Source organism: Lates calcarifer, unplaced genomic scaffold (genome assembly GCF_001640805.2).
Source record: "Lates calcarifer isolate ASB-BC8 unplaced genomic scaffold, TLL_Latcal_v3 _unitig_90_quiver_1100, whole genome shotgun sequence".
NCBI lineage: Eukaryota > Metazoa > Chordata > Actinopteri > Centropomidae > Lates > Lates calcarifer.
Genome location: NW_026118088.1, coordinates 1,310 through 24,773, shown reverse-complemented (window position 1 = coordinate 24,773; position 23,464 = coordinate 1,310). Strand labels below are relative to the sequence as shown.

The 23,464-nt window shown below is 40.6% G+C and overlaps 2 protein-coding genes across 3 annotated transcripts; one reads left to right on the top strand and one right to left on the bottom strand.

Annotated features, from left to right (window-relative positions):
- Positions 1-212: 212 nt before the first annotated feature.
- LOC108880344 (atlastin-2) lies at positions 213-17,104 on the bottom strand. 2 transcript variants are annotated; one of them, XM_018671816.2, is made up of 14 exons: positions 16,962-17,104; positions 12,062-12,228; positions 10,809-11,021; positions 8,375-8,509; positions 8,091-8,195; positions 7,940-7,990; positions 7,784-7,840; positions 7,592-7,684; positions 7,140-7,278; positions 6,913-7,040; positions 6,327-6,383; positions 6,138-6,209; positions 5,472-5,903; positions 213-2,903 (listed from the first exon to the last, which is right to left on the bottom strand). In XM_018671816.2, the coding sequence occupies exons 1-14, from the start codon at positions 17,032-17,034 to the stop codon at positions 2,784-2,786; spliced, it is 1,842 nt and encodes a 613-aa protein (XP_018527332.1). In that variant the 5' UTR covers positions 17,035-17,104; the 3' UTR covers positions 213-2,783. The 2 variants fall into 2 exon arrangements, with proteins under 2 accessions (XP_018527332.1, XP_018527333.1); XM_018671817.2 differs by having other exon boundaries at positions 8,375-8,506.
- A 4,127-nt stretch (positions 17,105-21,231) lies between these two features.
- LOC108880343 (uncharacterized) lies at positions 21,232-22,552 on the top strand. The gene is made up of 2 exons (XM_018671812.2): positions 21,232-21,348; positions 21,756-22,552. Exons 1-2 carry the CDS (start codon positions 21,327-21,329, stop codon positions 22,418-22,420), a joined length of 687 nt encoding a protein of 228 aa, XP_018527328.1. The 5' UTR covers positions 21,232-21,326; the 3' UTR covers positions 22,421-22,552.
- The last annotated feature ends 912 nt before the right edge of the window (positions 22,553-23,464 follow it).

Sequence of the window (23,464 nt, the reverse complement as noted above, 5' to 3'; positions counted from 1 at the left end):
CAATATAAAAGCACTGTGCATGATAAAATAAAAGGTTTAGCTTACCCAGGCCACCAGGTCACAAGACAAACAGTTTGGGAGCAGCACACCTACAGGTTAAGAGACACAGAATGGGTTTTGACTTTTGCCTTATGTGTTTTAAAAAAGCAATGGAGAACACAAACAACAAAAGAAATGATCTCTAAGGAACAAACAAAAAGGAGCCAAAAGAATTATATTGATGATTTATTCTTAAGGTAAACATTTTATTCAAAAATAAATTACCAGAGATATCTTTAAAAGGCAGACAGACATCGTCTCCAACCCACTCGTCACAATCAAAACAGCTTCCTATCAGAATCCAAATATTCACACGTTTTTATTAACATCCATCCTCATGAAAATGAGAAAACTGATGTAAACCCTATAGCAGCAACTTATCATTCTTTAACAAACCAGACTGTTAAGTTGATCAAGAAAAGAAAGAAAACAGCCACTGTCAACTGATTCACTATAAAATGTATACAAAGTTTATTTAAATATTTAATCCAACATACATGCCCGATTCTGTAATATGTGAACACAGAAAAAGAGAGACTGTACAGTACGAGACTGGTGCTTGAGGTGAGAAATACTGTGGATGGAATCAATGCAAAAGAGCTCAGACAGATGTGATGCAGCTGTTAATGTGTTAGCTAAAGTTAAAAAAAATAAAGGGGCAGGTTTCTTCATCAAGTCAGGTTCCTGTTGTGGAGGAATCACATTTTATCAAGCTGCTTTTGGGAGACTCAGCTCTGATGGAGGACTACATAATCCTATGCTTCACTGGAGAGAAGGATAAGAGTCCAGTGATTTTGATTTATTTTCAGAGAAAGGAAAAAAAATGTGCGGATAAAATAATCGATTGTCTGTTAAAGGAACAGTTTAACATTTTGGGAAATACGCTTGGCATGTCTGTCAGTTTAAATATAACGCTGCAGTGGGCAGCCAGTTAGCCTAGCTTAGCATTAAGACTGGAAACACAGAGAAACAGCTAGCCTAGCTCTGTCAAATGTAAGGTATGCCTACCAGCACCTTTAAAGCCTAATTAGCACCTTTTATCTTGATTGATTAAAGTGTAAGAAAAAACCTATGACTCTGCATGATTTTGTTTAAATTAAACAAGCAAGATAAAAAAAAATGCTACTTAGCTGGTAGGCATATTTGTATTTGATTTCTTTTTACATTTTTACAGAGCCAAGCTAGCTGTTTCCCTGTTTCCACCCTTTATGCTAAGCTAAGCTAACTGGCTGTAGCTTCATATTCATCATACAGACATGAGTAGCATCAATCCTCTTATTTAACTCTTGCCAAGAAAGTGAATAAATGTCTTGTATTCCTTTAATTGGGGTTTGAGCTATGAAAGATCTACATCTCCCCAAAATACCCTAAAAACATGACTCAAACATACAGTCTGCAGGTCCTAAAAATGTGATGCTAGTGTGATTTAATGAAAGGCAGTGGAAGAGAAAATGGTTCAAAATGTCAACCCTCCCTGGCTAAACGACTTTAGCTGTGCTCTAAAAGCTCTTAGTTAGCTAGATGCTACAGTAGCTCTTAACACCATGCAGAGGGCCAAACACTGGCACAAAGACACTAAAGGCCAGATAAAACACGTCAGTTTGAAAATAACAACAGACCAAAAAATAATAATAATAATAATAATCTGAGCGGCCTGAGGCTTTCTACAGTTCTCTTCTCACAATCACAAAGTATTAAAGGGAAAGACAGATGTGTACAGAGGGTTTATCTAGAAGCAACCTGAGCCCAGTTTGATTATGACAAATGTTACCTGGTTAACGCACCTTCCAAATTTAGTGTGAAAAAACTGAATGAATGGAGGCAGGCAAGTGAACTACTAGTATATCAGAAAAAACAAACAAACAAGTTTTACTTGATTTCCTGCACTCATCTCTTCTTGTCAGATTTATAGAAGGAGAGATCAATTTAGCAGAACAGAGCAGGCTGGAAATTTAACAGTTAAATTAGCCTGTCCAGCCTGTCCATGACCAGAACAGTCAATTTACTTTCACTTCAGTAGAATTAATAAAATAAGTTTCCTGATTTTACTGAATTAACAAAAAAAAAAGAAAAAAAAAAAAAAAGATAGAAGATAGAAAGAAAACATCACCTCAGTATTAGTTTTCTCAGTCGATTAGTCACTTGTGCTTGTAGGAAACGTTACTCAACAGGCTGAAGAGAAAGTAAGCTGAGCTCGGAACTGTCCAGCCTGTAAGACAAATCGATTAAATGCACAGAAAAGTGTTTCAGTTTGCATCCACTGTTGATAACAGCTGCCCACAGCGGTGTCAGTTTTCCCTGAATTACAGCTCAGTCCTGAAGTGCAGTCCGGTACCAGCAAACCTGTGTGTGTAAGTGTGTATGTGTTTGTGTCAGCCTACAGTGCGCATTAAAACATCTATCACAGCGTGGCACACAGGAGAAAGATGACCTTCCTTCAGGTCCTGTTTTGGCAAGAGGCGACGCTGCCGGCTTCTCTGCTCAGTCCTCTCATGAACATGGAGTTTCTGCTCTGAGGCACTGGGGGGCGATGAAGAACAGGACAGACGGCGAGCCTACAGGTCCACGCTGCTCATGAAAAGACGGGTCAGTGATGTGATGATTGTGGGGGGGGTAAGAGGGGCAGCTTTGGTGTTGAACTAGTTCCACAGTTCTAGGACTGAACACATTGAGCGAGTGGGCGGGGGTAGGGGTGGGGGGCGGGTAATGAACATGACGAGGGAGAAAGAGGAGGAGGAAGAGCGTCAGTGAGTCTTTAACTTGGTGTGCTGCGAGCCCTGTTCTGTCAGGCTGGCTTTGATAGAGTTAACCACCGTCTGTCTGACGTTGTCTTCCATATAATGTTCACTTAGCGGCTTCAAAACCTGCAGCAGAGGAGAGAGGGCAAAGGACACAAAAAGAGGATTTTGTGTGAGAACAAATCAAGTTAACTCATTTAAAAACAGTCTATAGAGGGGACAAAGAAACTGAAAAAAAGAAGGTTAGGGAAGAAAAACGTCTAAGGTAAAATAAATGGAACAAAAACAGGATGTAGTCCAACATGCTGACCAGACAAGCAATCTTCTCGAACAAAATGAGCCACGACACAACTGAACAAAACCTCTTCAACTGAAAAGACCATTTAAAAAAAAAAGGAGGGTCACCATCCTTTCCACATTCATCACAATATAAGATAATTAAAAACCGTTAGAGCAGGCTCTGTGTCCTGGAGATCCTGAGATGATTCTGGCCTATCAGTGTTCAGAGGATATCTGTGTCCACACCAAGGGGTTAAAGTGTAAGAATCCAGCACCATTGGACTGAAAATTAACAAAAAGGAAGCCAGCAGAAGTTTCAATATGAGAAATAAGTTTAACAGTCTGTAAATCTGTGGCAAGCGGCTAATTAGTCTTCTTGTAGTTGTTGTTGAGAGGAGTCAGAGCTCTAAGTCCAAGTGTCGCTCCCGAAGGCAATGAAGGGAGGAGAGAGGCGGGCCACGTCAGGCGGCTCGTGACAGGCTCCAAAAGTTTGGAAAACACCTGAGAGGACAGCAGGGAGGAACGGGAGAGTTAAACAAGGAACAGGGCTGACTGACAGACACTGGAGCAGAGAGAGGACAAAAGATGAGAAAGACAGATGGAGAAGTTGAGGGAGAGAAAAAAAAAAAGGATACAAAAGTATTTTTAAAAAAAAGAGAGAGAGAGAGAGAGAGAGAGAGAGAGAGAGAGAGAGAGAGAGAGAGAGAGAGAGAGAGAGAGAGAGAGAGAGAGAGAGAGAGAGAGAGAGGAGACAGGGTATGTCCACACTGAGGCAATTAAATTTGTAAACATATTTCTTTCCAAAATGGTGTCAAGAGTGTGTAAATCTGAAAATGGTGGCTTGTGTATGGGTTTAACAGAGTTTCCAAAACAATGGGCCAGCACAGTGAGTGTCAGCAACTGTGTGATAGTAAAGTTAAGATGAGCTTTAGTTGCCTGTGATCGTTCGATTTTAAAAGCCAATATAGATGAATACACAGAATAAGGATTTAATCAGTGCAGTGGGAATGACTCCTGCTTAGCATGTAGTGTTTATGGGTTGCAATTAAATCATTGTTTCATAGTTGTTCAAAAAAATGTAAATCAGAACAAACGTATAATGATTTTAGCTGCATTTAACAAAGTATAGGTGACCACAGCTTAATGTGGACATACAGTAAAAAAGGAGGTCTAATCTTGAACCACACATATAACAAGAGTATAAGGGGATTGGTAGCAGGAGGTAGAGGGAAAGTAAAGAGAAAGGAAATGCAGGAAGTCGGGCAGGAAGACAATCAGAGAAATGGGAACCAGCACCTCTCACCTTTCTGACAGTCTTCTGTAAAGCAGGGGAGGTAGGGAAGAGAGACAAAAGCAGAGGAAGAAGGGAGAAGTCAGGGGAGACATGGGGTTGAGTTGTGGTGGATCCAAAACACTCCGTAAAGATAAGAAACAGAAACACTGTTCACATGCTGACTTTACATTTGTGGTCAACAACTGAACAAAGAGTGAAGAGAGAGAGAGAGAAAAATAAGAAAGTGGTGACAGAGTCTCAGCGCTGAAAGGTGAAATGAAACAATGGTTCTTTAGACATGGTGAGATGGATGACGGGATGTGGCGGACAGAAGGAATGGGAGGATTCTTGTCCCTCAACACCTAGAAATAAAAAGGCAACAAGCGGAACTTCAAGTGAAGTCAAACTAATACAGAAAACTACAGTAGAAACCAGTGGCATCAACACACATACATGCACTTTATACTGTTATATCCCTGGAGAAATAAAATGCAAATAAATAAATAAAAAAACAAAAAGTAACTATTATTTTAAAGCTTTCACTTCAACCTAAACCCAAACTAATACCCTATTTTCATAATTTTTCACCAACTCCTCCTCAGGTCAGATTATGTAAATCCTTTAATTTCCATTTCTCAAATGATTTAAAAAAAAACAAAAACAAAGACAAAAAAACCCACAAAAATAACTGAGGGAAAACAAAACACACACTAACAGCAAATTGTAACTGTCTGATTATTTAACTTATCTAATAAGAACAAAGCCAAACTGGCTCCAGCTTCTGTTGCATATCAGTTACATATCACATAAATGGGACATTTTTGTGTTTTGGAGTTCTGCTATAACAAAAAAGATAATTTGAGGCCATTACCCTGACTTCTGAGGAAAACTGACTACTTTTCACTTTTTTCTGACAAATTATAATCTAAACTTTTAATTGAAAGACAAAATCAATAAATGAATATCATATAACCAAAATAACAACCATGACATGTCATGTCATTTAACTGTTGACAGTGTTACCCTTCAACCAAACCAAACCTAACCTACCAACCTAATAAGGATTACTACAAGACAGTCTCTGTTCTCATCACGTGGATTAACCTGACAAACACACACACTCTATCACAATAACTACCCACCTGTTCCCACAGTGTCTCAGCCACCAGATCGATCATCGTTCCCACCTCCCGAAACTCTCCAGAATACTTCACGTACGCCCAGGCGCAGAGGGACAGCAGCGCCACGCCCATGACCAGGTTAGCCAGCACTGCTAAGGTGCTAAGACCGATGAAGCCTGTCACCCCAGACACCACGTAGGTCACGAACATGACCGCAAACAGCGTGGCGGGTGTGCGTGCTGCATAGAAGATGTTTTTGCCGTCGTTGTGTTTGGAGAAGTTGGTGAAGGCTTCGTCCAGCTCGGACTCCAGCTGGTTCTGGTAGCGCTGGCAGAATTCCTCGCCGCCCATTTTCTTCACAGAGCGGAAGTAACGCACCGAGTGCTCGCGAAACTCCCCGTGGCAACGCTCCAGGTCAGCCGGGGCGATGTATGGCTTGTCCCCGCCGCAGACCTGAGATGGAAAGAGATGTCATTAGAAGTGACAGAGGAAGAGTGTGACTGACTGATAAGATAAGGACAGAAGACAAGTCAAAGATGGTTTCAAGCTCTACAGGAGCACACCAATACTAAAATTAGACCATGACTGTACCATGCCATTCTTCAAACAACACCTGGTGGTCCTTGGACTTTAATAACCTTTGGGTTATTGATTCATGAGGACTGTGAAAGACAGACATATTGTTACCTGCTCCATGCTCTTGCTGTACATGTCTTTGGCTCCTGCCACAGCAGTCAAGTTATTGGCCTCTGCTGTTGCCTGAGAAACAACAATGAGATTCGAGATATCTTCAATGACCATAGGAGATAAGAATTAAAACCTAAAAAGTCAGACCCATACTTAATAAGATCCCTCAGTTTTGGGACAGAAACTAACCTGCAGCATGGACTTCGGGTGAGGCAGCTCCTCACCTTGGTAGATCTTTATGTAAGCCTGCAGGAATGTCAAATAATACAGATTATCACACTGTGTTTCCTGTACCATGTTAATATTCTGACAGCTAACACTGGGACAACCTGGTAAATACACAAGGCTGGGGTGTACTGACAAACACTGAAGCATAATTCACTTAGCACACCAGTGTTACTTCCACTTCTTGTGTGTCCTGTGTCAAACTAAATGGAAAGTTTAAAACCAGACTTTGCAAACCACAACCAAAACTGTTGGTAATGTGTGTCGCTGGTTTGACACAGTCTTCACTTTATCATATTATGTGATTATCAAGTGTTTTTTCTTTTCTCTACAGTGTGCCACACAGGATTTCTTGGGTGTCTACTGTGGCTAAATATCAAAAACAATTCAGTGTTGTTTATTCACCCCAAAGCTTTTGTTTGGTTTTTTTCCCTTAAATGACTCATTCTCTGTTAGCAGACTGAGCAGCAGAGTGAATAATCTGAGGCTTTATATTCATTGGCCTGTGACAGTGTGAAAACCACTGGACTTGAGTAAAATTGTGCAGGACCTTGAAATACTCCAGGAGATCTCTGCAGGTGACTTTGTTGCCTCCGATCTCCTTCTCTACCAGTCGATCTGGGGCCAGGAGGAGAGGCACCAGCTTGGCCAGCTCCCTCTTAAAATCACCATCGATGTCTGAAACACACAAACACGCACGCTGAGTGTCCCATTGGAGCATGACATTTCAATCAAGCAGCCTTTAGCCATCATTCTTCATTATTCATTTTTTCTAACCTCTCAGCCTGCCGTCAAAGTACGGGTTGGTGGCGACCTTGAGGCCGGGATGAGGCAGCAGGAAGCAGCCGATGTTTGAGAAGCAGGAGTGGATGTGCTTCCTCACATTTTGCAATTCTTCATGTTGGTTCTGTTTTACCTGTGTCAGCAGACAACAATATACTCTCACAGTGAAAGTGTGTGCTTGTCTTTTGTCATTGACTGATTTGTGAATATGTACACACGTTAAGCAAATCTGTGCAAACACCTGAGCACTGACATTAAGTATGTGTGTGCTTTTCAAAAAGGAAGTGTGGTGTGTCTGACAGGAACAGTGATTGAGTGACCCTCTACATAAATATCTTCAACAATGTGTAGAAATATCAGAGTAGAAAAATATTTCCTCTCTCCACCAACCTGTGTGCTCATTAAAACAGGTGTGCATTTTCAACTTTCAAAAAAAATATTCTCACCTGTAGTCTTCTCTCCAGAAAGGTGTTGCCTCCTTCCAGGCCATAGTCATGTTCATAAGGATAACTCCAGTCCCGAATCAGGAACATCAGGGACTGAAACACACAACAAACAGATTGAGTAGCAAAATTTAACAGACGGGACTACACAAATGTCCACACTACATGCGTGTATAGAACAGAAGCAGGCAGTACCTGAAAAGGTTTCAGGTAGATCTCTTCCATTGCCAGCCGACCATATTCTGTGAAGAGCTACAATGGTGAGAAAAATAAATGACCATCAGAAAAGAGAAAAAACTGTCACAGACTTTGCTGCTGCTTTTTCCTGGAGGGAAAAGAAATTACACCAACCTGCAGATGCTGCAGATCATCCTCCTGGATGTTCTGGGAGAGATTGTACACCTGCAGACAAAGAAACAAACAACATGACACATAAATGTTGATACTTTAGGGGGAAAAAGGAACAGCATATTTTCCAAACAAAACACGCTTTAAGTCCCACCTGTACAGAGCTGGTCATTGTGCTAAGGGCAAACACAGTAGCACAGTCCTTAATGGTGGACTGGCTGTCAAACGCTCCCTGAGTGTCAACAAGAAGTACTGCTACCTGTTGGGACAAAATGCAACAAATGTAATCTGGCAACTTCATCTTGTATGTCAGGCAGTGTTTGTTTTTGTGCATTCCCTTTAAATTGTTTATCAAGTTCTCCCAAAGACACATTTTAACCATACGTGACAACAGCATTTTCTCACAAAGCTCATATAGGGACTATTTTGTTTGTCTACCTTGCTGCCATCTGGCTTGTCGACCACAAACACCTCACTCCAGATCTGAATTCCTGTGGTCTCCCTCTCGCAGCCTCCTCTCCAGGTGAACCCCGTCAGGGGCTCATCATCACCTCCAATCCACGGCTCACTCTGCTGCAGCGCGAAAGGAGGAGGAGGAGACAGAGATGGGACAGGAAAGAAGTGACAGAGATTGTGGAGAGGGGGGTGGGGTAATGGTATGAGAAAAATACTTGTGGTGAAATACTATACTGCATTTTAGTGTTGTACTTATTTTAATTACCCTCACCAGAGAAGAGTGTTTGTTTGTCTTTGACCACAATGCTTCCAAACCCTGTATAAAATTTCATCTGAACGTTCACACAACCGCTGACTGGGATGAACATAAGCCATTGGTGATTTTATAGTGTATTGCGTCCACACAGTAACAGGTGAGAACAGGTCACTTTTGAAGACACTAAATTAAATGTAGCTGCCACAATAACAAGTGACAGAAAATTTTAGAATTAGACAACAAAAACAAAAATCAAATATTTCAAGAGAAAGATTTTTGTGTCACCCCTCCAAAAACAGACAAAATAAGCTTCAATTAAAAGAAAAACATTGTGACCTTGTCTGTACTTCTGGCTGACAAGTGGGGAGAGCCACTGACCACAAACAGGAAATGTATGAACAAGCCTCGAAATACCTGATTTGCAATTCAAAGGATGCATGAACACTGATTCCTGGTTATACAACATCAGAGTGCATCACTCCTGCATTACTAACTACGATCTTATGACAGAGCAAGATGATGATTTGTTATTTGATAAAAACAAATACCTGCAAACCAATAATATTCCACATAATTACACCACTGTAGAAGTAGTACAAACCACCTAATACCATTAGTAACACTAACTACTGTATGTAACTGAATATAAAGAAGCATGGGCTGAATAAAAGGTATCACTGTTTCCCTCAGGTCAGACTTGCATGAATGCCCATGTTCATGCTACCCAACAGCTGTGAGAAAGGGTCATAACATTCTTCCTCTGTGTGTGTGTGTGTGTGTGTGTGTGTGTGTGTGTGTGTGTGTGTGTGTGTGTGTATTAGACAGAATATGTGTGAGCAAGCGTAAGGTGAGCCGAGCTACTTCTGAGAGTCCAGCTGCCGTTTGATGCTCTGAAGGACTAGTTGTTGAAACTAGTGTTGGACAGTGCTCTTAGACAAGAGTGTTTGGGTGTACATAGGAACTGTGTAGGTATGTGATGTACTACTTTGTGTCATTCAGACATCACTTCAACTGCTCACACTTGCTTGTATTAAGCTAACCCTTAATAGAAGTCATTTAACAACTTAATTTATGGCAATATTAAATTACTTATCGTAAGTCCAGAACTCTCATTTTGAAACTCTAAATAATAGCACAAGTCTCGCCTACCCAGGAGGTTAAGACCAGTTAAACCGCCCAGTTTTATTCACACCCCTTGCAGCACGTCTTACTCACCTGGCTGAGTAAGTATCTCAGTATGAGAAACAACAAGAAGCACTTGTCTTTGCTTGTCACATTCAGGTACACATGTTAGTACTGGTTGTAATCTCATCTGCTGTAGTGGGAACACTTTATTTTACTGATCTCACTGATGCTGTGTATGGACTTACGAAGATTATGAGGTCAGATCAACTGATCAGCATTGGGAAATAATTACTTAAAATGTCATACAAGTATCAGGACTGATATCTCTGTGCGTTTGCCCAGTCTAATATAATAAAGCACAACTGTTTTGCCATAAATTCTACTTTAATGGTGCCTATGATGTTCAGTTGTCAATTAAACAACCTTTCAGCATTGAGATCATACTTAGTGGTGGTGGTGTACTGAACTGCATTATAGTGAGAGGTGTTTCTAATATTCTGCCGCTGACATGTTTGTAAACAGGGAGGACAAAAAATAGAAACACCTCTCAATATACTATAGTCCAGAACAACACCACTTTTTACTGTGGCTTCTGTAATAAATATATAATTGAATTTACACATGTTTTTGTCACCAAAAACTGACATTACGAGCTTTGTAAAGATGGATTTTATGGCAGGCCTGTTGTATTGGATTGTATTGTATTAGAGTATACATGTGTAGCTAATAAAGTGGGCACTGAGGAAGTGAGGATGTTGATGAGCCCATCAACTGCTAAAGTTAAAATCTCAAATGTGTTCCTTAAAAAAACCATCTGATTCTTCAACAGATCATATTCCTTTTTTATTAATAAAAACAACACTGTGGCAGTCAGCATCATGCAAGGATACTTTTAAAGAGTTTCAATATGCAGAATTATAAGAGGAACAACTTACATTATGTGTTTTGTTGTTAACTGAATGAGTGTCCCTCCACAGGAATATATACCCTTTTATGTCCAGAAACATCATGAAAGTCACACATTATTAATCTCACCTGATTGTGCATGTATCGCAGCATGAAATCCAGCAGGAAGGACTTGCCCTTGCGGAAAGCCCCGGCCACAGACACCACGACCACATTCAGGTCCTTCACATGATCTTGCAGCAGGATCTTCTCCAGCGCTGCGGCGTCCAGCTCGAAGCTGTGCTCATCCTCATTGGCCAGGACAATCTGGATGGGCCTGGCTTTTTCTTCCTCTATCACTGCCTAGAGACATGAGTTTGCAATCAATCAGGGCTTTCCCTGGCATCCAGAGAGGTTCAAGCGATTACACTGTGCTGACGAGGCAGCTTTCATGGAGGAAACAGGGAAATGAAAATTACAGAGCTGAGATCAGCCAGTAAAGCGTCAGGGACAAAATGAGGCAACAAGAACACATTCAGGAGTCTGACATAAAGCAAAGACACAGCTAGAATTCAAGGATTTTCACAAGTAAAATACACAAAAAGGTAGAATATTTCAATTTTTCCCCAGAGACTGTAAATGCTTCATAAAATCACAAGGACTTTCTTTTCTCTGCTGGGATTACATCTACAGTGAGGTGTCTTTAAGTTTTTATTATCAGAAGCTGGCATGGTGATTATCTACTTGCTTAGGCAAACCAACTGCATAGATGTAATACCTCCCTCAGCTGTTCTTAATCATACAAAGTTCATCTTCTTTCTTCTGGGTTCTCTTTTCAATCTGTCTTCAGGATTTAAGTTGGAGCTGAATCGTCATCTTTCCAGCAAAAACATTTGATAGTTTTAGCTTCTCCAATGTGAGGATTTGTTGCTTTTCCCCGTCTTTTCCTCTGAGCTTTGGACTGTTGGTCAATCAAAAAACGCTATTTTAAGACATCACCAGGCTCTGGGAAAATACAATGGTCTTTTCTGGTGTTTTACCGAGCAAACAACTACTTGAGTCATTTAGAATATAATGACTGGGCTAATAAATCTCAGTAAATGGAGCACATTTATTGGGAATATCTCCATTCTTGCCTATCCTCTTCTTTAAGACCTATAGTCCGTACTCACAAATGAAAAACAAACCAAACAAATTATTCTCCTTTGTTCCTCCATATGGCTTTGGCCTTATAACAATCTTTCAAGTCCAAATTCACATGTAAAACATATTTTCTTCTATATAGAGTACAGAGAGAGAGAGGAAGAAGGAGTCAAAGTCACAACTACATGAGATCTTAGTTAGACACAGTATGCATCTTGTCAATAGACAGGACCGTAGCAGGAAACACATTAACTCTTTACCTCCTCTTCGTGAATCCCTTCATCTGGTGAGGGGGTGAGGCTGGCATTTTTGCCCGAGTTTGAGGCCATGGTCCTGGGAAGCAATTCATCATCCAGGTCTTCAGGCTTGGCTAAAGGAGGCTTTGATTTATGCCGAAAAATGGGGACATCCTCCACACCACTCAAGCCTTTGAATAACAAGACAAAGTAGGGAGAGAAGGATAAAATTACACTAGTTCGATAACTCTAGGGTGTAAAGTGAGAAGGAGGAGAAGAATGTGGAGGTTGGGTTATGTGGTAAAACCAAAAACCGCTTTTCTAAAGAACAAGTTCCAGTGTGATAAGTTTGTTTACGTGACAGACAGACTATTGTTTTCCGTTAAAGAGAAAGTGAAATGCTCTATTTGGGTCAAATTGTGGACAGGAATCTCTCCAGCATACTGTGCTGGGCTAAATACTGTTATCCACTCTGGTCTTCCCATCTAGGTCAAGCTCGAAAATAGCCTTGCACTGAAAATTACAAAGGGCCGCCAAAAAGGACACAAGAAAAGGAAGTTACGAGGACAATGCTTTCCCATTTTTCTTTCTCTGTCATTTTGATGTTTCAGTGAAAGTCCTTTAAATCTGAGGCACATGTTTCCTCTAAAACTGCAGTCTTTCCTGCCTGTCTCTGTGCCACAGCGGCAGTGTACAAGCAAGTGTGCTGAACCACGACCTGTTATAGATACAGATGAGGAGCTTGTCTTGGTCACATACGTTTTAGGACTGCAACCAACAATAATTTTTGATTAATCTGCAGATTCATTTATTTATTAATCAATTGGGTCTATACGATGGTGAAACTGGCATCTTCAAATGTCTAGAATTGTTCAACCAACAGTGTAAAAACCCAAACATATTTAGTCTATTATCACATGAGATGAAGAAAAGCAGCTCATGATTTAGAACCTGAAACAATACAGAACATTTTTCACACACGAGGCTGTTTTTAAAAAAATGTTTTGCATTTAAGATAATTACAGTTTACCCTACTTCCCTGCTTTTTGGAGAGAGGGATATCATTTTCCCCACTTCCTTTACAGCTAAATGAAACTGCTGATGGAGATCAAGATGACACTCCCTGAGGTACACAATGAAAGTGACAGTGACTTGGTTATGTGCCTAACAGAGAGCCTACTGAACTGGTAGAACAACAAGTATTATGCATTGCTCATTCAAATACTTAAATGATTAGCCATTCAGTTGTTCTAAGTTGTGGCACCATAATGGCCCTCACCACATTCAAATTAAGTTTCGGCAAACCAATAGGACCCATGCCTACCAATTTGGTTGCCACCCTTGATAAGCACAGGACTTGCACTTTAAGTCACTGATGTCCACAGAAAGTCCAAATATTTGGCCAAATTACCCCCTACTGCTACACAGACATAACTTGGATACACCACCTGCATCCAACAGTACAAAAATTGATACAGCATGTAAGTCAAATTTGCTATAATGTCATGATTATAGCTGGATGTTCATACACCCCATGTGTAGCTGACAGGAGGAGAGCAGTGTATGCTGTAAAAGCCTGTGTTACAGACTTGTCCTCCATGTATAGCTCCAGGTAGCACTATTTGTCATTTTAACCGTGAGCACACAAATTAGATTTCACATGACCTTAGTTTGAAAACAAGAGAGCCAAAGACCACACCTTTTTCACAAATAAACTGAAACATCACAAACTTCAAATAAGCATTTCCAATGATAACCTGATCTGATCTTTAAACTCCACACTGTGCTGGGCACTGCCAACCCACTCTGTCACTTTGGATTGCAGGACTTGCTGCTTTTTTATGTGTTGAAGATCACTGTAAAATACATTTTGATTTTGGACTGCTTGTTAAACAACAGCAGGACAACAATGTGGGTATAATCCACTACTTTCTTAGATGTTACAGACTCAATGATTAATCATAAGAATAATTGATGTTCTTGCTCAAGGAGACAACTATAAAAGGTACATTCATAGTTCACCTTGAAGGTGCTGCAAATTCCCAAAGGGCAGCAGCAGCAGCAGCAGCAATGCAGTACTACTGTTTGAAGAGCTGCTACAAAGCACTGGGCAGTTACAGTAATCTGCTCAGCACACAAATTAGCCCTGCACATTTCCCCTCAATCTGTGGCACTGCAGGTTCCCATCAAACCCAGAGCAGCACTCAGCAGGATGAAGTGGCACAGACTGCAGCCATAGAGGGGACACATACAAAGACACTATTCTGCTGGGACTGCGAGGACTCTGTATTGCAGCAGAATGCGTGCGAGAGACAAAACACAATAAGCATGCAAGGAAGCATAACAGCCGGTGGAAAACCATTAGTTTTGCTGATATGTGCACTCACTACTACACTTGTACTTCATGATAAATTGACTAGTGCTCTGTCCTACTCCTCAGCTTGCAGAAAACCAGGGCAGAACTAAAATTAGCCAACTTACTTCTTATCTTATGGAGGGTCTGGGCAGATGTTAACTGGCCTACATGTTTTCCTGCCCATGCACTCACTCACAAAGATATCAAAGGATGAAATGAGTTTGTGCACCACATCATGCACGAAAAGCAGATAAACACACTGCTGTTTTCAGTCCTGGGTCCCCTCTGGTTCTGATGGGTGTCTCGCTTTAACTATGTATGGCAAGAATAATGTGTGTCTATGAAAGCTAGCCTACATCTCTGCACTGCGTCCTACATCAGCTCTCCCTTCCCTGGACTCCTGCACTATATCTGAGGCAGACTTTGATAAGGCCATGATCCACTTTACTTAAGCAGCTGTCTAAATATGGGAGGTTTCACACTTTAAATTTCCCTGACCTTTTTAAGAGGTTTAGTGCAGGAATGTAGGAAATTAACAAAAGCGGGACAATCCATGCAAAAATCTCCTCTCTTTTGTTGCAATGCTGGTTAATAATGCCAGAGCTTCTCAAGCAGGGTTTCAACACATTCCTCTAGCCTTGTGACATCCAGGCTATGAATTTTAAGTAATTTGGGGGAAAACTGTTTCAGTAACCAGGCAGCATTTGCTTATTCTATGTCAAGACAACAGGACTACAGAAACTGGGTTTATGACAGAGAGCAAGGAATCCCCTGTATTGGATTGTAGGAAACCCCCTTATTAAGATGCAGGTACACTGACTTCCCTGCACACCAGCACCAAAAGACAACCTGACTCGGCCTCTCTGGACATGAGTCAAGGAGGGCAAATGTTCAGTTGCAGCAAGCGGACCAACTGAGAGTCTGTGCGGACAAAGTGCAGATTAAGAGCAGCCACAGTTAGTGAATGGTGTTGCCACAGAGTCAGCTGGCCTGTGTGAAAGTAGACATAAGGGTTATCACGATAAGGGACTCCTTATCTCAGTGATGAGCCTTGGAGACTGATTATTTACTATTTGCTTACCAGTCTTGACAAGGTTCAGACTTAACAATAACAGGCTAAAGCAAAGAGAGTGTGGGAGTACATTTGTTTTCATTTTCAAAGAAGTATTTTCTTTATTTATTATTCTGCAATTATTCTCTCAATTAACAGAAACTGTTTGGCCTATAAAATATCATAAAGTTGTTCCACTGTCACAGGACAAGGTGGCATCATTATTTGTCTTATCCAAGGTCCAAAACCCAAAGGTACTCAGTGTGCCATCACACTACAATGAAAAGCTGCACAGCCTAACAATTGAGACAGGAAATAGCTCAAGCAATCTGCATGGAAAATTTTGTAATCAGTGAACTGACTGTCAAAGTAGTTGATAATCAGTTCAAGTTTAATCAATACACTTCAGCTGTATAACATACTTTGCGATACTTTAAATCCTATGGAAGGACAGCACTGTGGTGGCTGGATGGATCCAAACATATTCTGTATAGTTGGAGGTTTCTGAATGAAAAACGTGATCATGATATTTTTCAGTTGAGTTATTGATCACTTTATCTATAAAATAATTGTAAATAATGAAAAAATACCTGTAACAATTTCCACCAAACTTTTAGTTTTACTCATATGGAGGGTTGTGGATTTTGTCCCCTATCATTTTAATGTCAGGTATGAAAAGAAGGAATGATTTGAGGAAATAAAACCTGTTTCAGTGTGCATACGGGCACTTGACTTGTGGTAGGACAGACTTGTAAAACTGTGAACTTATCCCTTAACAATTGCTTGACTTTGCCTTACTGTAAAATACACTGTGCACTATACTTGTATTCAGAGGACAAAATTAACTTCGCAATTCCGTGGATAAGTCTGCTGGCAAACTGAACCAACTAATAATAGTGTATTTAAAAATATCCGACTCATGAGGATGAGAAGATTAACGTATGTGTTGACTGTATAGTGAACCCCCGTTACAGGAAACTGGTGTAACGCAGACTGTTTCAAAGTTCAGAAACGGCATAGCTTAAGCCAATTAAAGATGACTGTACAACTACAGCCGGGTTCAGAGACAAGAAACCACGGACAAGCCACTGGTCCTCTGTGGGCCAGGTGAAAGTGACGGCCCGGATAAATGAGTCGACAGGTGCCACGGTTGAATTTTGTATCCGGGTCAGAATCAGTTTTCCAGCCCGAGTTACGTTGGGAAAACATGTTTACACACAGATAAAGCACAGACTGACAAACTGTCACTGTTTTCTAAACAGTTTGGGTTTTGTTTACACTATTTTTTACGAATTACAAGAGGCATGTTCTGGCAGGGGTGCCACATTCGGTAGGGCACCGCGGGTCTCCCAACTGAAAACACAGCGCTGGCTAACGGAAAAGCGAGAGTTTGTTGCCGAAGACAAAGGCGACAGAAACAAAAAACACTTTAAACTGTAACCCCCCCATTCCCTAACCTCCGTACTCCTTACTCCTCACTGTCACACACCTACTCGACAAAATCAACAGCGGTTTACCTTCGTCAACGACTCGGCTTTTGCAGTTGGGTTCGAAGTGATTTCTGCTCCTCAACCCGCTCACCTCCGCCATCTTGGATTGCTGAAATCTAGCGTGGCTGACGTCAAAGAAGCTTCTTTTTCCTCACGCTGAAGTTCATGCTGCCCCGAGGCTGCTGCTGCAGCTGGGCCAACTACACAAGCATGCAAACTATTTATTTTTCATTTTACACCATTTATTTTCACGTTTTTAATACACATGTACATATTATTTTAAATATACTACGAAAATAAACAGCATGCAGACTATTTATGTTTCATTTCACACCATTTATTTTCACGTTTTTAATACACATGTACATATTATTTCAAATATACTACGATTACATATGTGAAAAATTACTTGCTGTAGCACCTGCAAGAATATTGCCTTGGGCAGGGAACCAAGGTCAAGTCTTCGGTATTGTTTTTGAACTATTGTTTTTGAGCTATTTTCTCATAATCACGAAATAATTTAGGCTAATGGGACATATGGGATAAAGGTGCATCTTCCAAGATACTAAAAAAATTGAGATATTTAATCTCATAGTCATCATTTGGACATACACTGATAAGCCACAACATTAAAACCGGTTACTGGTTTTAATGTTGTGAAATATATCTTGGATTACTAACCCACCAGGATGCATTTGATGTATGATGTACACATTTATTTGTTTTTTGTTAAATGATCAGCTAACCAATACAGGTCATAACTTATCATCCTTTCTGTTGAATGTTACAGGATGACTGGAACCCGATACTTTTTGATCACAGTATCACCATCTTAATGCAACTGGGCCTTATGGTCATGTTTCTTTTGTCCTCAGAGAAACCTATCCACTATCATTATCATCATCATCAACAGCAAGGCTTTCCATCCCAAGAATGTGAGATAGGAATCTTAGAAGGAAATTGGATCCATTTCCTCATTCTGTCTTACTTGTTCCATTTTGTTTGGGCTCCTCTCTTCTCTTCTCTGTCATAAGCAGCATGTGTACTCTTTTTTGTTTTTTGTTCTTCTTCTCTATTGATCACAACGAAAAATCTGAATTAGACATGCCATTGCAACATATGAAGCACTAATGAGCACAATAATCTTAGAAAACAATGAATTGTTGTATAAAGAATAAGAAATACTTTAAAAAGCTGTGTGCTTTCACGGTTGGCTAACACTGAATTGCTCTAACTCATGGAGTGACCCTGGGGATTACAGCACCACTTTGCTGGTCTGTTGGTTCAGACTGAAATGATCTCAAGAACTAGTGGATGTTTTGCCTGGCAGACACTCATTGTTCATAGATGATAAATATTAAAAATCTCACTAGTGCCATCATGAGGTGGACATTTGTAGTAGATGTCTCAACAACAGCCAGATGAATCGCCATGAAATTTGATCCAGGCATTGTTGCATTCCTCAGGATGAATTGTGTCCACCAGGTCCAAATTTTTAATTTGTCCACTGCTTTTGTCTGTTACAAAATACCTGCTCACTCCTCACAGGGCTGCTCACATGGCTATGCACTGTATGATTGTTTAAATTTGACAGTCATAATATAATATTCATTCACATATTCATTTACTCACTCATTCACTATTTACCCTATCAAAGTCTTGTGGCCACTGGCGGCCATAGTGTGTATACACAGAACCCCAGCTCCTCCCTCTGTGTACTCATCACCTTGATGAAGGTTAATTTTGCTTTCACAGTCTGACTGCCCACAGTAAAGATAAGACCTATCTCCTGTGTTTAATCGGATTTCTGTGAAGCAGTAGAGATATGTTGTTCTCCACTTACTAACTTTATGGTGTTTTAACTGCTCTTAGCCATGATGGCTGCTAAACAAAAAGTCATAAAAGCTCTTCACTTCAGTTACCGCACTGGTGTCCTGTGTTTACCCAGCTGTTCACATCCAGCATTTTGTACTGACATTGTGGACAGACTGTCGGCTGACAGAGATGCATAAATAGGAAGGCAGCTTTTCTTCAGGCCTTGTAATCCTTTGTGAAATTCCACCTGGAAGGGGAGGGCTGGCCTTTGGTTTAGTGGTTTGGAGGATGCAGGCCTACAACCAACAAATATGCTCTGCAATACCATTGTCACAATGAAGGTTTTGGTGGTTTCCTATTAAATTATAATGGTAAATGCAACAACAAAGAAAGTAAACAACCCCACTTTGTATATCTTCAGTCCTGAAATAGCTCAGAAAAGTGTAAATTTGAACATCTACAGTTCACTGACAACTGAGTGAGGAAGATCATATGATACAGATGCTTTTGCCAAGTAGTTGATTAAATTATTTGGCTTCAGCATGTGTGTTTTAGTCAGTTGCCTTGGTTTGGTCTGTTTGCATTAGCTGCAGCAGTGAGGTGTGTTTGCATTGGCATTTAGCTGTTTTAAATGCTCATTCGGCTTTTAGAGAACACAATCAAAGATATACTCCTCTAATTTTCTAACCTAAACTCTTACTACTTGTACTGACCTGAACACACCAACACACACACAATCAGCATAGTCACTTTACATTTACATACAAGACAAAGACAAATGAAAATTGAAATGGATAGGCAAACTGAGGATGGACTCGCTCAAAATAACCCTGCAGATGAGCCAGTCATATTTTAGTTGGCTATCTGTAATTGGGTGCCTGTTGAGTGCTGGATCAACACTCTCTTTCACTGAGGAACAACCTCACATATCCAGGAGATCCCGCTCCATCCCGGGATTAGATATGACATTTAGGAGTCACTGATGGACGTTCTTGTCCATCCTGTTCTACCACACATTCATAGTTATAGATAAAGGTTTGTGGTGAGGAGATTTTCTGGGTGTAAACTTGTTCAGTTGTTCAAACTGAATTTGAAAGTCTTGCTTGGAAGCTAAGACAACACAATCTGGGTCCAGGAGTCCAGACTGAGAGGGTAAAGAGGTATTATACAGCAGCCTAGTGTTGACCCCTTTTGATGGCTAAAAATAGAGAAAACAGTTATTTGCCTGCCACTATAACCACTTTAATGCTCAACAAATTTACTACTTATACAGATCAAAACTTACAGTTATTGTTCTGATCTTAACTGTCTATTTGTACAACAGGTTCCTCAGTGAGTTGCTCTTCTTTCACCCCCTTGCCCCCTTCTGTACACTAATGGATGAGGTCAGTATAGTCAGACATAGGAAGAGGTCAAGGCACACACAGAGAGGGGAGGAGGTTTCACGGTTGCAAGAGTGACAGATGGAAAATAATTGGTTTTTCGAAAGAGAGAGGGGAGAGAGAGAGAGAGAGAGAGAGAGAGAGAGAGAGACACCAGCCGTGTTAATCTGTGTCAGTGCGCTTCTATTCTTAGCCGGTCCCGATGGCCAGCAGAAATATGAGAGACACACGTGATGACAAGGCCTGATAAATTTAGAGAGAGGGTCAGAGAACAGTGACAGAACCAGTGCTGAACTCCAGATGTGTGGACTGTATGTATGTACAATATGTGTGTGTGTTTATGTCCTGATGGTATGGAGGAGCTGTCCAGGAGTGCAAAGTATCTATCTGCCTGGGACCTTTCTTGAGGGATTATTCCCCTGTGTCCTGTTTTGTGCTTGACGTTTTTACCTCCCATCAAAACTCATCTCATATTTAATGTTTGTCCCATGGCCTTGTGTTGCAGTCAGTTTAGTTGGACTTTACAGATACTGTACTTTTATTTGAGCTTGGGAAATGGGGGAGACTAAGTAGACGGCTCCCTCTAGTGCCTACAAGGCAAAGTACAATTCCTGGAAAGAGAGAGAGAGAGAGAGAGAGAGAGAGAGTCCAAGCGTCTTGCTCTGACAGTACAACTTTGGAAACACAAGTGTCACAACATCAGTGCAGAGAAACAGGAACTTCCCGTGCTGGACCTGTCACATTTCTAGACAAAACGTGAGAGAAATTACATTTAATTGTGATCAACATTTACAACAATTTATGAAGTTTAATCACGTGGCAATTTTCTCAGAGATCATCAGGAGAGAGCCCCAAGATACAAAGACAGGTAAAGAAGAACAAAATTATAATATAATATAATATAATATAATATAATATAATATAATATAATATAATATAATAATATGAGTGAGATTTAGTGAGCACAGGATTAAGTTCTATGAACGTAACCTCTGAACGTCAACTAAACATTCATTAGAACTGAACGTCATCATTACGTGATACTGCCTTCTTTATATACAGTCTATGGATACTGCTCACAGAAGTCAGACGCAGACAGAAAGACGTCACCCTCGTTCAGTTTACAATGATCAACCGAGTCCATCAGTGCCCACAGTTCTGACAAAAACACTGACTCACTCAAAGATTTAAAAGCATGGAGAGACATTTCCAACGACGTAAGACGTTTTAGACATCTACTGTCGGTTAATGCGGCTCGAATAGTTAACTGTTGTCGGTTTGCATCTTTTATAACTAGGCTATGAGTTTTTTTTGTAGATTTTATGTTTGATGTAACTGATAGGTCTTTTAATAGAGTATTTACTTTTTTTTTTTTAACAAAAAAATAATTAAACAACTCAGCAGAATAGATGATGATTTAAATGCAGAAGTTTTATATTAGGCCTACATATGACACTTCAACTTACAGTAAGTCTGAAAGACTGCCCTTCCATTTCCTGCTCAGTTGAAAACATCAGCAGAGATTGATATGAGCACTACTGGACACTATAACAAAATCAGGAAATGTATCTAGACATTTTAAAATAATTATTTTGTAAGATTTCTTTTATTTCTTATCTTTCAGGATGGATGCAAACAGTCACTCGCTTGAATGATGAACACTTTGCATGTAATCTTACAAAAGTCCTCGGGAAAAGGCGGTATCTGTACTCTCCAGCCTGTAACAGTTCTGAGCTGGACTGTATCTCCTCCTTGCCATCTCAGCCCGCTTTTCCTGAATCTGGACCCTCCAAATCTGCTCCAGAACCTGGGGGTCCAAACATGTGGGAGCCAGTCAGCATGAGTGCTGACTTTTCTCACACAGAGGAAGCCTTTTCTCCCCAGATGAAGGCCTCATGCAGATTGAAGAGTGATGTTGAGGCTTGCATGAGCCAAAGCACTGAGGCCACAGAAAGCAGCTGGACATTAAAGACTCTGCACCAGGTCACGTTCAGCTCCAAATACCTTGACCCCTGTACGAATCAAGGCTATGAGACTGCAGGTTGCAGATACCTCTACGCTCCCCCATCTGATATATCTGGATTTGTGGATGAGGGCTATCCACCTTACATCCAGATTCATCTTGATAAAGAGGAGCCAGAGATCAGCTCACTGGAAAGTGATGAAAAACTGTCTGAGACATCCAGCTGTGCTGCAGCTGTAAGTAAACAGACTCCTTGTGTTGACATCGCTTTAGTAAATGAAGAGGATAAATTCAACATGCTGAATCTCAAAAGGACTCAAATCTGAACTGACTTTTTCCAGGGTCAGTCACTGGTTGCAGAAGCAGATGAGCCCCCAATTCAGGTCATCTAGCACCCAACTGCATCCCTGTGATCTCCTGAACTGACCAAAGTTTTGAAAATTTTTGAATAAAATCACTAGCATAATTTATTTGGTGGTGTCTTATGGATATTTTCTTTAACACATTCCTACCAAAATACAGACACTGTTTACAATCTTCCTGCCTTATAGAACACAGATGGGACATCCCACCATCATCCTATATTATACACAATAAGTCAATATCTGTCCTCTACTATCGGATGCTTGTATGAGCCTCAGCTTGTATATGTTAAAGTTACTTGACAATATGTATCATCAGGGAGAATATGTCCAGGACATTGCAGGGGAAAGAAATGTAAAACCATTTCAAACATTTCCATTGTGTCCACATGGTGGCAGAGTAGGCCTGGTTGAGTTTTGTGCAGTTGGTCAGTTTGAATTAAGAGGCAGATCAGAATTCACAACTGTGTATCTTGCTGAAAACTTTTTTCTTTTTCTTTTGACCGGACATTTAGATTGAGGTCTGAGCTTCAGCAAACAAATAGAAAGAACTAGAAGTCTTGTGTCCTGATAGGTTTTGAGAAAGTCATTCATCATCTCCAGCAAAGTGGACTATTGCAGCCAGACAACAGTCACTTGTCTGGTCTCTCCAAAAAAGACAATTGACAATAGTTCCCTCTGAACTGTAGTTGAGTGTAGTAAGTATAAAGTGGCCTAAAATAGAAATACACAAGTAAAGTACAAGTGCCCCAAAATTGTATTTAAGTAAAGTACTTGAATAAATGTCCATAGTAGTTGAAGAGAGAAACAGAGAAAATGGGGGACTTGAAATACATTAGGATGATATTTTTCACCTGTTAATCTCCTGTAATTCCTCTGCAGCCTCATCCAGCACAAGCCTTTGATCCTAACACCTCACTGTGTCTCCTCTGCTCAGCAACAGGTTTATTGTCCCCTCTCTCCGACACCTCATACAGTTTGGTTGGGTTGCTGAATCAACAGCATTGT

What these genes read in the sequence shown, in the direction of transcription:
- LOC108880344 (XM_018671816.2), bottom strand. Translation starts at nt 17,034, where the DNA reads ATGGCGGAGGTGAGCGGGTTGAGGAGCAGAAATCACTTCGAACCCAAC. An exon ending in AAGGGATTCACGAAGAGGAG is followed by an intron (nt 11,022 to 12,061) that starts GTAAAGAGTTAA and finishes TCATGTCTCTAG; the next exon opens with GCAGTGATAGAGGAAGAAAA. An exon ending in TCTACCTGAAACCTTTTCAG is followed by an intron (nt 7,685 to 7,783) that starts GTACTGCCTGCT and finishes TGTGTGTTTCAG; the next exon opens with TCCCTGATGTTCCTGATTCG.
- LOC108880343 (XM_018671812.2), top strand. Translation starts at nt 21,327, where the DNA reads ATGGAGAGACATTTCCAACGAC. An exon ending in GGAGAGACATTTCCAACGAC is followed by an intron (nt 21,349 to 21,755) that starts GTAAGACGTTTT and finishes CTTATCTTTCAG; the next exon opens with GATGGATGCAAACAGTCACT.